The 17,822-nt window shown below is 44.0% G+C and overlaps 1 protein-coding gene across 1 annotated transcript in view; it reads right to left on the reverse strand.

Moving 5' to 3' along the window:
• ALK (ALK receptor tyrosine kinase) overlaps nucleotides 1-14,850 on the reverse strand; it is a 738,336-nt gene extending 723,486 nt beyond the window's left edge. Inside the window, exon 1 of the mRNA XM_070379310.1 lies at nucleotides 13,208-14,850. Coding sequence (XP_070235411.1) covers nucleotides 13,208-13,892 — 685 coding nt within the window. The 5' untranslated portion in view covers nucleotides 13,893-14,850. The remainder of the gene's footprint in view (nucleotides 1-13,207) is intronic.
• Nucleotides 14,851-17,822: the final 2,972 nt, after the last annotated feature.

The following is a 17,822-nucleotide window of genomic DNA, read 5'->3' on the forward strand; positions in this document are numbered from 1 at the left end:
GGAAGCTTTTGAAGCATCCATTCTGGCCACCAATGGAAGAAATGCAATCAAGAACTGGGGTAAAAAACTAATACTTGTTGAATACCAACTGTGTGTCAGGACTTTCTATATGCCTTATCCTATTCTCACAGTAACTCAGGAGATGGGTATTATTTTTCTCACTTTACAAATAAGAAAAACCAAAATTCAAAGAAGAAAATAAGTAGCCTTGGGCCAATAAATGGTATAGGAGGGCTTCAATCCCAGATCTTTTACTTATTCTACTATGGTTTATCCAAAGTCATGTATGGACGTGAGAGCTGGACCATAAAGAAGGCTGAGCACCGAAGAATTGATACTTTTGAACTGTGGTCCTGGCAAAGACTCTTGAGAGTCCCTTGGACTGCAAGGAGATCAAACAAGTCAATCCTAAAGGAGATCAACTCTGAATATTCTTTGGGAGGACTGATGCTAATCTGAAGCTCAAATACTTTGGCCACCTGATGCAAAGAGCCAACTCATTGGAAAAGACCTTGGTGCTTGGAAAGATTGAGAGCATGAGAAGGGGATGACAGAGGATGAGATGGTTGGATGGCATCATCAACTCAATGGACATGAGTTTGAGCAAACTCTGGGAAATAGGGAAGGACAGGGAAGCATGGTGTGCTGCAGTCCATGGTGTTGCAAAAAGTTGGACACGACTGAGCAACTGAACAACAACAACCCATTATTTAGAATAGGACCTTTTACTTTTGACTTTACAGAAGTCCAATTCCTCGATAAGAAAATGTATAAATGAATGGTGTCATATTCATATAAAGGAATACAACACAGCAAATTAAGAAAAAGAAAGACTGAATGTTGGCGCACAAAGACTGAATGTTGGCGCACAAAATGACCAATGAATCCTACATAAATCATGCTGAGTAAGAAAAGTCAGACACAAAATAATATATACTATATGATTCCATTTTACATGAAATTCAAAAATAGGCAAAACTAATTGATGATACTGGAGAAGGAAATGGCCCCACGATACGGATGATAAGGATGGTTATCTTGGTTAGGGGTTGAATACAGACTGCAAAAGGACAGGAGGGAACTTTCTGGGGATGCTAGAAATGTTTTGTATCTTCATCTGGGTGACGATTATATGGATGCTGTACATGTGAATTATCATCAAGCTGTACACAAAATCAATAGACTCAATCCACCTTATTTGTCATCCCTCAATTAAAAAACAAATCATTTTCTGATGCTAAAACACAGGTCCTATGTCCCACTACCAGAGATCCATTTCCAGAAAAGTCTGAAATTGAGCAAACTGATTTCAATGAAACAACCTCACTTTAGGAACCTTGGGAAGGGGCTTTACAAACACTTTTCAATGCTTCTGAGCTGTTAACTGAACCTTACGGCCTGCATCAAAGTCTGGGATGTTGCATAGCTGCTCTGAATGCCAAAGGTTGGGGGAACTATGTATGGATGAAGTAGAATCTTAGCACCTGTCATGATACTTATATATTCATTTTTCTACTTCCTTACATATTTATTTCTGAATAATCCAGAGTAGAGCCTTCCACATAGGTTATCTCATACAATGCAACAGCAACTCCGTGAGGTAGTCAAGACAAGATCTGTGTTATCTCCTTTAGGAAAACAAAACTCAGAGGCTCAAGGTGTTTAAGGGATTGCACAAGATTTCAAATACAATGAAGGCTAATATCATAAGAGAATCTAGGCCTCCTAGCTCCTAATCCAGTGTTCTGTTCACCAAGAAAATATATACATATATATTTATTTATTTATTTATTTATTTAAATTATGTGGGCTGAGAATGTAAAAAAGATCTACAAAGAAGTTCCACCCATGCCCAAGTTCACAAATCCATATTCTGATGAAAACTGAATAAAATATAAGTGAGAGAAAAAACCATAACCAATGGTTTAAATTTTCCTTCTGATTTCCTTTGGTTATCTGCCTGATTTCCTTTAAGCTTGCCTAGATTTGCTTTGTTTTACTTTCATACTTTTTTTCATACCTACCCTTTAGCCTTTTCCTTACTCAAGGGAATTCAGACTGCCTACTTCTTCATGCACCTGCTGTCACTTAGCCAGAAAGGGATGAATAAGGGAACAAAGTCTCTTAATTAACCATGTGGTTAGGTGTATCTGCCCCAAAGGAGCTCTCTTTCTGACATGTTCTTGGGTTTCCCACTTTCTGGAATGTCTATGTTGTATCACCAAATGGATTTGATAAAATTTCCCTGGGAAAGGACCTAAGCTAAGAACAGTTCTGCTGGAAAATTAATCATAATATTTACTGAAGAAAAAAAAAGCTATTTTGAGAAATCTGGCTCACCCAAAAATATATGGGGTACCTCCCACCTCCTTACTATCTCACCACCAGGCCAACACTTGCTTTGAACTGCTCCAATCTCACACCTTGACTGTGGAAAGAACTCACGTAATTACTAGGTTAAGAAACACTGGCCATGCCCTAGATTGGAGGACAAAGCAAAGGTTCTAAGAAAGAAGGCATTCACAGGGCTCCTTACTTGCTATTCACAGGACTCCTTATTTGCTATTCTCTCTACATGACCCCTGGATCTATAACCATCCTCACCAATACTCATGTTCATCTACTCTCAAGCAGAGATGATAACCATGTGCATCTTTTGGAGGCAGTGGTTCATCTATGGCTCACAAAAAAACACCATCTATAAAATGCAGTGTGGATGCTTAGCAACTTATTTTAGGTTAAGGTGATTTCCTAAGAAATTAGGAATGTGGTCCACTGGAGAAGGGAGTGGCAAACCACTACAGTACTCTTGCTTTGAGAACCCCATGAACAGTATGAAAAAGCAAAATGATAGGATACTGAGAGGAACTCCCCAGGTCGGTAGGTGCCCAATATACTACAGAAGATCAGTGGAGAAAACTCCAAAAAGAATGAAGGAATGGAGCCAAAGCAAAAACAATACCCAGTTGTGGATGTGACCGGTGATAGAAGCAAGGTCAGATGCTGTAAAGAGCAATATTGCATAGGAACCTGGAATGTTAGGTCCATGAATGAAGGCAAATTGGAAGTGGTCAAACAGGAGATGGCAAGAGTGGACATTCTAGGAATCAGCAAACTAAAATGAACTGTAATGTGTGAATTTAACTCAGACGAATATTATATCTAAGAAGTGGAGTAGCCATCATGGTCAACAAAAGAGTCCAAAATGCAGTACTTGGATGCAGCCTCAAAAATGACAGAATGATCTCCGTTCGTTTCCAAGGCAAACCATTCAATATCATGGTAATCCAAGTCTATGCCCCAACCAGTAATGCTGAAGAAGCTGAAGTTGAACGGTTCTATGAAGACCTACAAGACCTTTTAGAACTAACACCCAAAAAAGATGTCCTTTTCATTATAGGGGACTGGAATGCAAAAGTAGGAAGTCAAGAAACACCTGGAGTAACAGGCAAATTTGGCCTTGGAATACGGAATGAAGCAGGGCAAAGGCTAATAGAGTTTTGCCAAGAGAACGCACTGATCATAGCAAACACCCTCTTCCAACAACACAAGAGAAGACTCTACAAATGGACATCACCAGATGCTCAACACCAAAATCAGATGGATTATATTCTTTGCAGCCAAAGATGGAGAAGCTCTATACAGTCAACAAAAACAAGACTGGGAGCTGACTGTGGCTCAGATCATGAACTCCTTATTGCCAAATTCAGACTTAAATTGAAGAAAGTAGGGAAAACCACTAGACCATTCAGGAATGACCTAAATCAAATCCCTTATGATTATACAGTGGAAGTGAGAAATAGATTTAAGGGACTAGATCTCATAGAGTGCCTGATGAACTATGGACAGAGGTTCGTGACATTGTACAGGAGACAGGGATCAAGACCATCCCCATGGAAAAGAAATGCAAAAACCAAAATGGCTGTCTGGGGAGACCTTACAAATAGCTATGAAAAGAAGAGAAGCGAAAAGAAAAGGAGAAAAGGAAAGATATAAGCATCTGAATGCAGAGTTCCAAAGAATAGCAAGAAGAGATAAGAAAGCATTCCTTAGCGATCAAGGCAAAGAAATAGAGGAAAACAGCAGAATGGGAAAGACTAGAGATCTCTTCAAGAAAATCAGAGATACCAAGGGAACATTTCATGCAAAGATGGGCTCGATAAAGGACATAAATGGTATGGACCTAACAGAAGCAGAAGATATTAAGAAGAGGTGGCAAGAATACACAGAAGAACTGTACAAAAAAGATCTTCACAACAGAGATAATCACGATGGTGTGATCACTGACCTAGAGCCAGACATCCTGGAATGTGAAGTCAAGTGGGCCTAAGAAAGCATCACTATGAACAAAGCTAGTGGAGGTGATGGAATTCCAGTTGAGCTATTCCAAATCCTAAAAGATGATGCTGTGAAAGTGCTGCATTCAATAGGCCAGCAAATTTGGAAAACTCAGCAGTAGCCACAGGACTGGAAAAGGTCAGTTTTCGTTCCTATCCCAAAGAAAGGCAATGCCAAATAATGCTCAAACTACCGCACAATTGCACTCATCTCACACGCTAGTAAAGTAATACTCAAAATTCTCCAAGCCAGGCTTCAGCAATATGTGAACCGTGAACTTCCTGATGTTCAAGCTGGTTTTAGAAAAGGCAGAGGAACCAGACATCAAATTGCCAACATCTGCTGGATCATGGAAAAAGCAAGAGAGTTCCAGAAAAACATCTATTTCTGCTTTATTGACTATGCCAAAGCCTTTGACTGTGTGGATCACAATAAACTGTGGAAAATTCTGAAAGAGATGGGAATACCAGACCACCTGATCTGCCTCTTAAGAAACCTATATGCAGGTCAGAAAGCAACAGTTAGAACTGAACATGGAACAACAGACTGGTTCCAAATAGGAAAAGGAGTCCATCAAGGCTGTATATTGTCACCCTGCTTATTTAACTTCTATGCAGAGTACATCATGAGAAATGCTGGGCTGGAAGAAGCACAAGCTGGAATCAAGATTGCTGGGAGAAATATGAATAACCTCAGATATGCAGACGACACCACCCTTATGGCAGAAAGTGAAGAGGAACTAAAAAGCCTCTTGATGAAAGTGAAAGAGGAGAGTGAAAAGTTGGCTGAAAGCTCAACATTCAGAAAACTAAGATCATGGCATCTGGTCCCATCACTTCATGGGAAATAGATGGGGAAATAGTGGAAACAGTGTCAGACTTTATTTTTTTGGGCTCCAAAATCACTGCAGATGGTGACTGCAGCCATGAAATTAAAAGATGCTTACTCCTTGGACGGAAAGTTATGACCAACCTAGATAGCATATTAAAAAGCAGAGACATTACTTTGCCAACAAAGGTCCTTCTAGTCAAGGCTATGGTTTTTCCAGTAGTTATATATGGTTGTGAGAGTTGGACTGTGAAGAAAGCTGAATGCCAAAGAATTGATGGTTTTGAACTGTGGTGTTGGAGAAGACTCTTGAGAGTCCCTTGGACTGCAAGGAGATCCAACTAGTCCATTATAAAGGAGATCAGCCCTGGGTGTTCTTTGGAAGGAATGATGCTAAAGCTGAAACTCCAGTACTTTGGCCACCTCATGCGAAGAGCTGACTCATTGGAAAAGACTCTGATGCTGGGAGAGATTGAGGGCAGGAGGAGAAGGGGACAGCAGAGGATGAGATGGCTGGATGGCATCACCGACTCGATGGACATGAGTTTGGGTAAACTTCGGGAGTTGGTGATGGACAGGGAGGCCTGGCGTGCTGCAATTCATGGGATGGCAAAGAGTTGGACACGACTGAGTGACTGAACTGAACTGAACTGAATTTTCTAAGACAGCCTCCCAATTCAAGTCCCTGGGCTCTGTGTCTCCATGAAATTTCAAAGATTTAATTGCTTTTCATGGGCTCATGTCCATTAACCACTTAGGACTTCGCATCTCTCCATGGCATCTGGTCCCATGACTTCATGGCAAATAGATCGGCAAACAGAGGAAACAGTTGCTGACTTTATTTTTCTGGGCTCCAAAATCACTGCAGATGCTGACTGCAGCCATGAAATGAAAAGAAGCTTGCTCCTTGGAAGGAAAATTATGACCAACCTAGACAGCATATTAAAAAGCAGACATTACTTTGCCAATGAAGGTCCTTCTAGTCAAGGCTATGGTTTTTCCAGTAGTCATGTATGGATGTGAGAGTTGGATTATAAAGAAAGCTGAGTGCAGAAGAATTGAGGCTTTTGAACTGTGGTGTTGGAGAAGACATTTGAGAGTCCCTTGGACTGCAAGATCTAACCAGTCCATCCTAAAGGAGATCAGTCCTGAGTGTTCACTGGAGGGACTGATGTTGAAGCTGAAACTCCCAATACTTTGGCCATCTCATGCCAAGAATTGACTCATTTGAAAAGACGCTGATGCTGGGAAAAACTGAAGGCAGGAGGAGAAGGGGATGACAGAGAATGAGATGGTTGTATGGCATCACTGACTCAATAGACATGGGTTTGGGTTGACTCCGGGAGTTGGTGATGGACAGGGAGGCATGCCGTGCTGAGGTTCATGGGGTTGCAAAGAGTCAGACATGATTGAGTGGCTGAACTGAACTGAACTGAACTGCATCTGACAATGGGGGGCTTCCCTGGTGGTTCAGATGGTAAAGAATCCATCTGCAATGTGGGAGACCTGGGCTTGATCCCTGGGTTGGAAAATCTCCTGGAGGTAGGCATAGAAACCCACTCCAGTATTCTTGCTTGGAAAATCCCCATGGACAGAGGTGCCTGTGGGCTACAGCCCATGGCGTCAAAAAGAGTCAGACATGACTGAGCGACTAACCACAGTATACATCTGACAATGAATGATGAGGCTAGAAATGTACAGGAAGGGCACAGCTCCAGCTAATTACAATAAAGGAGTTGCCAGAGGCCAGTGGTCCAGCATGTCTACGGACATGGTAAGGCCTGGACTGCACAGATCATTCTGAGAGAAGATCCACCATCTGAAAACTACTGCTCTATAATGCCTCTATCTTTTTCTTTCTCAGCATTCATTTCCTTACTTTCACAAAGTTAAGACTTTGTTTATTTCTAGACAAAAAAAAAAAAGAATTGGATTGTAAATATGTCACTTGATTCTCTGGACTGAATCCAAGGTCAAAAGGCCTATAAGAAGATAATGTGAAGTGAAGTTGCTCAGTCGTGTCTGACTCTTTGTGACCCCATAGACTGTAGCATACCAGGCTCCTCTGTCCATGGGATTTTCCAGGCAATAGTACTGGAGTGGATTGCCATTTCCTTCTCCAGGGTATCTTCCCAACCCAGGGCTCGAACCCAGGTCTCCCGCTTTGTAGACAGATGCTTTACCATCTGAGCCACCAGGGAAGTCAAAGTAAATGCCACACCTCAACACCTCTTTTCATCTACATTTCTGGCAAAGACAGGTCTTCCGTGATGGAATAATAGAAACTGTCATCCTGGTCACTCCCCATTTCCTCTGGATCTCACCTCTCATCTCTTAGGAGTTAGAAGTTAGTTGTATGGGGAACACACAGCATCACAATTGCTGCCAGGGCTGCCACGTATTGCCACACACAAGGACTGCACAAGTCCAGATGGCACCATTCAAATAGGCTAAAATGTATATGGAACCCTTGTAATTGCAGAGTACACAACCTGCACAACCAGATGCTGGAGTGGTGCTGCTTCTAGGAAAAAATATAATTGTGCATATTGATGGAGCAGTTTATGATGTTTCAGGTTTTGGATTAAGATTTGCATGTGCTGTGCTTTGTCGCTCAGTCATGTCTGACTCTTCAAGACCCCATGGATTGCAGCCCACTTGTCCATGGGGATTCTTCAGGCAAGAATACTGGAGTGGGTTGCCATGCCCTCCTCCAGGGGATCTTCCCAATCCAGGGATTGAAAACAGGTCTCCCACACTGAAGGCAGATTCTTTACCCACTGAGCCATCAGGAAAGCCCTAAGATTTACATGCATCACCTAATTTAATATTCAGGACATGATCTTGAGATAGGAACTATTTACTACAACCATTTTCAAATGATCAAACCAGGCCTTAAAGATTTTAAGAAATCTTTTTTTTCCAAGTCATGGCTATTGCCCACCAAATATTTATTATACGACCTTCTGAAAAAGATAACGTAAAGCTTTTTGTCTATTTACATGTCTTGGTTATTTATAGTATGCACCTTGAGATGATTCCCTTAGTGGAAAGAGCTCTGATTTGAAGGCAGGATATGTGGTCCCAGTCAGTATTCTAATATATCCTTTAGCAAGTCATAACCTTTCAACATATGAATGAAAGTTTTCAGGTCTAAAACTTTCTACCTAAATGACCTTGAAACAATGTTATCAAACTTCTGGATTTCAATTACTCTACTTACAAAATAAAGCAAATATTTGCCCTTCCTACTGTATGATTGGTAAAAATGACAAATGTTAAAATGATTTATAAATTATAAAGTCCTATACAACTGTAATAGGACATTAATAATGACTATTTTAAAAAGCAAAATATCCTTTCCAAATCAGGATGGGCAAATTTCTATGAAGTGTTGTCAGGCAGTAATTCTGAGAGTGGCAATAAGCTGCAACTTTTGCTCACACAACTCTCCTTCTTTTCTCCTACCCACAGGCCAGTCCCTCTTTACCGTCTGCAGACAAACTGCCTTATAAAAGCTTTCATTTTTATTCATGATACTACTCTCCTCCCACATTCCACATAAAACCCCTCATGAACCTTCTTTCTCTTTTGTAAATTTGTGAAAGGATCAATAGGATTCAGAAGAAGTGCATTTTTCAAATAGCTGTATATATTCTCAGCATTTCAAAGGGTTTTCAGTAGCCAGTAAGAGTTCACCAAATCTAGAACTGATCTCATCTTCTCAAGATCCAAGTACCTTTTGTCTTGCCCAATGACTTGATGCCACACACATGAATAAATATATCTTTAATGTATAGTTCTGGGTGAGTGTGACTCCCCCTAGTGAATATACAAAAACCTCAGAGAACATTCTTGTTTAATCTAGGGATAAAGAAGAATAAACTCATTAATTTCAAAACAGTATTTTCAAGATACCAACAATGTTCTTGTAAGCACTTCCCACAAACTTCAAAGATACATATGCAATTATTTTCTCTTCCCCCTGGTAACATCAAAACCCAGAGGCTCTCCAGAACTGCATCCCAAAAAACCCAACTCCTGATGCTGTTCTCCATCCCAGCTCTTCTGTCTTCTGCAGCTTCTCAACATTTGAAAATATAGAACTGATTAATTATGAATGCTGTGGCTTGTCTGACCCACATCTCACCTTACTCTTTTGCTCCTTTGGAATTCCATTCCATAGTCAGAGGAATATCAATTTCAGAAAATAAGGTTTCCCTGATATCTAACCTGAAGTTTCCTTCTGCAAGTCTCATCCTATTACTTCTGTGGGCCACAGTAAATAACTCTTCCCCTTCACTGCCACTCTCCCTCTTCAGAGATTTGTAGATTGTTACCATGGCTTCCCCTTCATCACCACTTAGCCCAGCCATATATATTTAATTTTTTTCATCTTTTGTCTTAAATCAGTCCATTCAACTCTTAAATCAGCTCTCTGCTCTTCTCTGGACTAACTCCAACTCTCCCAATTCACCTCCAATAACTGATATCCCTTCTGGGAGCTCCAATTTACTATCTTCCTTCCCTCTCTTTGCCCTTTCCAGAAATGAAATAGGAAGGGACTAACAGATATGTGAGGTCAAGGGTCAGGAATATTGCATTGTATATACCTAATCTAAATTGCTTAAGCCTCTCCATAGTACATATAAAGTCCCAAGTCATATATGCCCTTTCCTGGAATGAGAAGGCAGGTATTAACAGTGAAACAAGCCCTCTTATCCCACAGATCATTATCCTCTAGGCTTCTGCCTGGAGGACGGCAGAAGCAAGATGTCAAGACATTTACACAACAGGTTACAAAGTAGAGCTATGGGCAATGTGGTAGCCTCCAGGCAGACATCATTTTTGAGGTTTGGGCTGTCCCAAGATAGGGCACACCATTTGTATAGTCCCAGTAACTCTCTGTACCTCTTTTCAATGAATGGGTGTTCTGGAGAACTACTTCCGACTTTTCATATGTTGATCTCATTTATGAATTCACAATAACCCTCAAAGAAACACCATGTTAATGTCTCTCAGACATCCTTTTGTTCTCTCAGATAGCCCAAACTGCAAGTGATATGAAGGTATTGCTTTGTTCTAACTAGGTGCTTTTCCATTTTTTACCACATTCCTAGTCATGGTCTGTTCAGGTTTGGTACCCTACCTTTAGTCTGAGACAAATGGGCTACCCCAGGCCTCTCAAAACAAGGGTTGGCAGAAGACCCATCCTCTCCACTTTCTTCCCCACAGACAGCCCACCAGCAAGACCATTCCCCTCTAGATTAGACCATCAGTTACTCAGGCAGAAACAGGGAGAAATTTACTGAGCTGTGCCTATTTTTCTTCACTTAATTGAAGATCCTATGTCACACAACAGTTAAATGCCTTTTCTGTAAGTCAGAGTCTATATAAAAAGAATAAATCCATTTCCTCAAACATGATAAATAGCATAATTAGTCTAAGTGTGACTAATTGTTCCAAGTGTGAGAACCTAAACTTCAGTTTTGATACAAGAAAATTTGATAAAAAGAAAATGAATGAAACCACAATAATATATATTGCCCCAAACATAAAACATGATACAGAAGGGTGTGCCCAGTCCCTCCACAGGAAGTCTGCAGTAGAGACTGTATCTAAATGAGGCTGAGGAAGCAGTGATAAGGCGAGAACCTAGTCCTGCATGGCCAGCTGCCTAACTGCAGACAGCATATGTCTCAGAGCAGGAGAGTCCAGCCTGTTCCAAGTGTGATCACCACAAGGCCTGAAGTGGTTTTCAATAAGCTGTCTGTCTCCCTGGAGGTCATGGGGAGCTCATCCAGTTACACTTAGTGTCTTATTTGATCCCATCAATAATCATTTGATCCCAATACTGCTGAAAAATGCTTGGCTAAAATTTCTAGCCTTTTAATGGCAGAATCCTGGCTCTTTCTAAAACTAGCATTGCTAGATGTGTCAAATGATGCATAAGGGCTTCGTCCTGCTGCCAAATGGACTGTGTTGCTGAGGGAGGATTTGGGATGTTCACTGTGCTTCCCTACAACCAGTAGCAGAGCAGCTCCCAGAGCACACTAATCTCTACATGAAACTCCCTCACTCAGCAGCTCCAACTCCTCATCAAATGTTTGACTGGAGTATATTCTTCAAAAGCATTAAGTGTGTGACTCCCCAGAGGCAGCAGTGATAACTTCAAGCAACCTGCTTGTTTATAGTAGGTAAGTTCAGAGCTGTAGAAAGGACCCCTTTGCCTATACCATCAGCATCTAGACTGCTAGGGCCTGCCTATATAACAAAAAATGATAGGAAAGTTTCAGAGATGCTCAGAGACATGAAAGTGGGAGAAAATCTGCATTCCCAGAGAAGTAATTTTTATATCCATTACACAAACATTAGGCACTAAAAGAGAATGTTGCATGTATAAACCATGGAAGCCAAGACAACATTAAAGCACAGCTGTTCTTTACAAAAGTATCTGTAGCGAGACAACAGTATTGGTCTCTATCTCAGTTCACAGAAAGCACTATCAAATTCATCAGATCTTGTCTCTTGCCACAGGCTAGTATAAATTCCAACACTGAACATAAAGGGGTCATTTTAGGTGCCAATACCACTAGCGCTAATGCTGAAATATGTATCCAGACTCTGTTTTCCATGGGGATCACATACCAGTGTATTTTCTCTGCAATGACTGAGAAACCTCAGCTTCAGAATATCCCTTCATGAAACTACTGGGTATATGTGGGAGTGGGAGTGTGTGTGTGTGTGTGTGTGTGTGTGTGTGTGTGGGACAAACATGGGAGATACTTGTAGCTCTATATTAGGCTTTTTTCCAATGCTTTCCATCCTATTAATACAGAGACATTAGTAACCAGTGGAGCATGAGAATTTCATTTATTTCTGACAACGAGAATGATAGAAAAGATGCCGGGTTTTACTCAATGAAATTAGTGTAGGCATTTAAAAGGCATGCTTTCTCTTCTGTGCTTTCTCATTCATTTACATTTTATATTTTATTCACAAGACTTTCCCCAATGGTCTTACAAAAGAAACATCCATTCAAAACCACCTGGTTTTCCCAGTTAAAGGATATTATAGGAAGACTTAGAAGTAAGTGCCTAAATACACAACCCCAACTCAGTGAATATGGGAAGAAAATGAGAGTAAATGAAATATAAACCTCATTTCAGGAGTCTCCAGCAGCGAGATCTGCAGAGAAATGGGCCTTCCAGAAACAGGCATTCAGATCTGCTAACACAGATACTCAAGCTAAGAACTGCAGTGAAGGAACTGGGGGCAGGGAGAGAAAGGGAAATCAACTACTGTCTCTTCCTGGCTTCAGAGTGACTCCCCCAAAGGAAAACAATCTTGGCTACTTTGCTCCCTCTCTCCACATCTCCCTCCATTCCCCTGTCACCTGTCCCTTAGTTCCTCTGGGGCTCTCCCAATACATCCGAGAGGAAGAACAAGAGTCTGTGAGTGGACAGGAACTGGGATTAGGTGGAGAGCAGAATGAATTAATGAAGAAGAGGCCATTCCTAGGTAAGTCAACATTTGAAGAGGATAGCTGGGTGGGATTCAATAATAAGGAGTTCTATATTCCCTGAGAAAGTATATCACATTCCCCAAATTTGTGGAGGCCAGGAAGAGTAACTAAGGGAAAGAAAGAAAGGTAACAGCTGAAATCTAGAACTAAGCTCTCAGAATGCAAAAGTAATAGAGGGATTTCAACTCTCCTAGGAGCCCCAAATAAAGGACATCCAATCTTGGCTGCAACCCTGTGCCTGTCAGTAGAGTCATTCTATCAAGAACAGGAAACTTTTTCCCCCCGGACATGGTTGCTGAGAAGGAAGGGAGAGTCCCTTGGGGAGTAACTGCGTTCAAGGAGTAAATATAGTCTAACTGGGGAAGGAGGTTTGAGGAAGAAAAAAGAGCTAAGAACCATGGGCTGAGGTTTTGGAAATCGGGGTTAGTTGACAGTGGCTGTAAATTGATATGTGTTAAAACAACAACAACAACAACAACAAACAAATCCCGAACCACTCAGGCGGGAGCTGCTCACCGGTCCCAAAGATCTGGAAGAGAAGGCGGGGCTGGGAGGCGCGGATCGCGGCGGACAGTCTTCCCTCTCTGCCCACTTCAGACACCTTCTTCTCCGGCATCAAGCGGATCCTCAGCCGCCCTTCGCCGTGTCGAATCCACCAGCTGAACAGATCAGTAAGGTTGAACTGAAGCAGCCCCGTAGTCGCCTCCTCTGGAGGCCCGACGCAGCCCTCTAGGATCGCCTCCTCTCCAAGCTCCAGCACCAGCTGCTTGGCGCGCCGAAGCTTGCGAATTGAGCCTCCCTTCAGCACCCTGGACAGCGCCCGTGCTTGAGCCGGGGTGGGAGAGCTGGCGCCTGCTGTCCACGAGACCCCGGGTGGTGGCCCCACCAGCCTAAGCAGTGGGGCGCAGTCGAGAGCCAGCGAGCCGCGCGCCTCCAGCCGGCCAGCCCTTGGCTCCGAGGGGGACGGCGGCGGCAGCAGCAGGTCCCGGGCGTAGACGCGAAAAAGCGAGGGCACCACAAAGTCCACCGCCAGGCTCTTCCTCTGCAGACGCGAGTAGCTAAGTGGCTCCCGGGGCTGCAGGGCCGGCCCTATGGCCGGAGAGCCCATGCGCTGGCCGGTCTCGATCCCAGTCCCGAAGCCTGAGGCTGCCGGTGAAAGCAGCAGCAATACCAGCAGCCACAGAAGCCCTATGGCTCCCATCCCGCCAAAGGAGGACTGTTAATGCTAGAGCTTCGACTCCCCGGGATCCAGACTCACCCTCCGCTCCCCCTCAGATGAGAAGGGGTTCCTAACAGTCGTTGGTCCTGACAGGCTCGTTCCACCAGATATCGGGGGACTGTCCGTGCACTAGATTTCCTTTCTTCCAACTGCGAGGAGAGCAGGAATCTCAATAAAACAGGACTGGAAGCTCAGGGGCGTGTCAAGAGACCCTGAAGCGCGAAGGGCTCAGCAGCTGGGACCCTATGCCTCTCGAGCGCCGCGCAGAATGCCGCGCCCCCGTCCGTTGATCGCCGCGCTTTGGAATGAGAGAGACTACTATGGTTGACGGGAGATGGCAATTAGGTACCGTCCTCTCCTGCCCCTCGCGGCCTGAGCTGTGGTCTATCCACTCTTGAGCGGCCTCCAACCCTTTGCAACTTTTGTGCCGGGAACGGTGGCTCCGAGCTGGTATTTGGTGTCCCGGCCGCCTCCTGAGCTGCTTTCGGCTCTTCTGAGCTCCTCTTCCGCGTCTATTAGGGAAACGAGGGCACCAGCTGTTTTCTCGCGCACCCTCCCGCGACCCTCCGCAGCGGGAGGTCTTTGAACTGCACTACTAGCTGAACTTCTGGACCTGAATCGAGCCGTCGCGTTGCGGAGCAGAGGCTCAGGCCGCCGCCGTTCAAGTTTACATCGTCCTTGCTATCCTCCCGCGTCTGGTCTCAGAGTTCTCAGGCACCAAAGTGGCCCCGGCGGCAGAAGCGGAGTGAAAGCATTCAGGGACCAAAAGCCCGAAATCTTGCTGCCCCCTCCTCACTCATCGGCAGCTCCTGCGGCTTCAGTGGCTGGGCAGAAGGTGGCCGGAAGTCGCCTCTGTGCCCCGCGACCCTCTGGGCCGCGGCAGCCAGGGTGCCAGCTGCTACTGCCGCTGCAGCCCCGGGAGCCGCTCTATCGCATCTGCCTGTTGGCCCGCCACTTGCAGCTGGCGGAGCCGCGAGCGCGCGCCGGGAAGGGGCCGGGCCGAGGCGGGGGCGGGGTTCGAACGCCAACTCCTCACCGCGGCTGGGCCCACGCAGCCCCGCCCCGCCCCGCTCCGCTCACCCGCCAGCCAATGGTGAGGCGAGGTCGACTTCTTATGCAAATCTGCAGAGGGCCCCCCCGCTTTCATTGAGAAAAGCACAAAGCCCGCCCTAGCCTCCCTCCACCCCTCTTCCCTCTCTCGCTCCACCTCTGCCAGATTCCCTGCCCTATGTCGCTTCTGTGTGAACAGGAGCGTGTATCAGATAAATAGTAGGACTGGAAGAGGCCTTTGTAATCAAGTATTCTAATTTAGCATTTAGAGAAGTAAACGAATCCGACTTCGGAAAAAGCAGTTCTGGAATAAAACTGGAGGCCAGGGGACGGGCAGAAGGGAGGGGCAGAGTGACATTGCCAACTCTGGGCTTGGATTAGGGCCCTTAGACAGAGTCTTATTTGACCCTTCCATTATTTGAAAGCATTCCTGGAGAACCTGGTGATCCCATCATCCACACAGGATAAAATGGTGCGGAGGTCGGAGTGAGCATTTGGGGGGTAAGAGGGAGGGTGGAAGTGGCTCGCGTTCTTGCAGAGTTGCGATTCAGCTATAACAAATATTTCAGACCGCAGTCACGCCGTGTTTTCTCAGAATGGTGTTTAAATAGTGTTACTTCCTTTACTCTCTGCAAGGTAAATATTTTAAACTCTAGTTTTAGAGGAAACTGAGTCACAGAGATCTTAACTGATTTTCCTAGGATCTAATAGTCCTACGTGCCTCCCAAGCTCTTACTCATGCCTCTTAACCACTGCTCTTAATCATACCCCTCTATGAGTAACAGGCTAAGAAGTCTAGAAGTGACTTAGCTAGAAAGAATGATCTGGCATTCCTGTTCACAGTCCTGGGAGTGACAGTTCAAAAGTGCAGGCCATTTCTATAGCCCTGTGAAGTCAGGGCTATATCTCCAGTCTCTCTCTTCTCTCTTGAGCAGTTATCACAGAACCTGGATAATGGCTGTGTTTGTAACAAGTGGTTCACTGGAATCGCAGACAAAACTACAATCTTTGGTGCACAGAGTGGAGCTGACTCTCCCTCACTGAGCAACAAAGAATGACCTGATTCATAGAAGAAATGATGCTCCTGCCTTGGTGGAGCAAGGGAAGGAGGGAGAAAAGGGAAGAGGAAGGGAAGGGTATGAAGGTTAATAGTTTCCTAGTATGTGAGCAAATATGTTTTGATTTTCATCATATTTCACTGGCATGCACACTAGTGAGAGAATAATTTTCTATGTGACATATTAAAAAGACTAAAACACAGGTCCTTTCATTCCCCACTGCAGCCCTTCCTTATTTCTCTGTTTAATTCTTGTCCAAAGTCAAACTGACTCCAGGCATTTAATAACTATGAATCCGCTACAATCAACAGCCACTAGGGGGCTGCAGAGACTTTCAACTTAAGATACCTGCCAGAGTTGAACATTTCCCCAGGTATTCACCAGGATCACTGCCTTTTTTGCACCTTGTGAACACAATGGTCTCAATTCTCATGCTTTTATAAATTTTCTCCAATATCCCCAAAAGAAGGACAAGTGCTTCTCTCTATAGATTAAATCACAATGAATCCAAAAATTTTTCCCTTTTTGTTAAATAATTTAGAAAAAGAGGCAGAAATGAATATTGATAGTCTATCAGTCACATATGAGGCATATATGTATATGCATATACATATGCATCTGTGTGTGTGTGTGTGTGTGTGTGTATCGCATCACACAGTGGCCTTTTGAGAAAAGTGAAGTGAAGTGAAGTCACTCAGTCATGTCCGACTCTTTGCGACCCCATGGGCAGTAGCCTGCACCAGGCTCCTCCGTCCATGGGATTTTCTAGGCAAGAGTACTGGAGTGGGTTGCTATTTCCTTCTCCAGGGAATCTTCCCGACCCAGGGATTGAACCCAGGTCTCCCGGATTGTAGACAGACGCTTTACCATCTGAGCCACCAGGGAAGTCCTAGGTATGTATTATTATTTCCATTACAGAGACAAAACAACTAAGGCTCAAAACAACTAAGGCTCAGAGAGGCAAAATAATTTGCCCAAGGTCAAACAGCAAATAAATAAGAGTTGGAATTCAAACCAGTGATTTTTTTCCCTAAAAATTAACACATCTCACTGAGATAAATTTGGCCTCTTGCTCATGCTTTACAGCTATAATTTTGCCACTTCTCCCCTATGTCATTAGCTTCCCCAGTGGCACAGTGGTAAAGAATCCATCTGCCAATGCAGGAGATGCAGGAGTCATAGGTTCAGTCCCTGGGTCAGGAAGATCCCCTGGAGGAGGAAATGGCAAACCATTCCAGTATTCTTACCTGGGAAATCCCATGGACAAAGGAGCCTGGTGGGCTACAGTCCATGGGTAGCATAGAGTTGGACACAACTGAGCAAGCACATCTATTCTGCCTTATATCATTTCCATCTAGAGCACAGTAGATGGAAAAGAGAAATTAAGAACAAGTGGGGGAAAACAGAGATAGAAAGATTTAAAATGTGGCAGCAATGATAACTAACATGGTCTGATGCACATATTATGGACCAGCATATTTCAAAATAGGGGGCTTCCCTTGTGGCTCAGGTGGTAAAGCGTCTGCCTACAATGCGGGAGACCCGGCTTCGAGCTCTGGGTTGGGAAGTTCCCCTGGAGAAGGAAATGGCAACCCACTCCAGTATTCTTGCCTGGAAAATCCCATGGATGGAGGAGCCCAGTAGGCTACAGTCCATGGGGTCGCAAAGAGTTGGACACAAATAATTTTCATGTATTATCTCATTTAAGAGTCACACTAACACTATGAGAAGAAGTAATAATATCTCTATTTTACAGATCACAAATGGAAGCTCAGAGAGGGTAAATTCCCAACAACAGACTACA

The sequence above is a fragment of the Bos mutus genome, chromosome 11, assembly GCF_027580195.1.
Source record: "Bos mutus isolate GX-2022 chromosome 11, NWIPB_WYAK_1.1, whole genome shotgun sequence".
Classification (NCBI taxonomy): Eukaryota; Metazoa; Chordata; class Mammalia; order Artiodactyla; family Bovidae; genus Bos; species Bos mutus.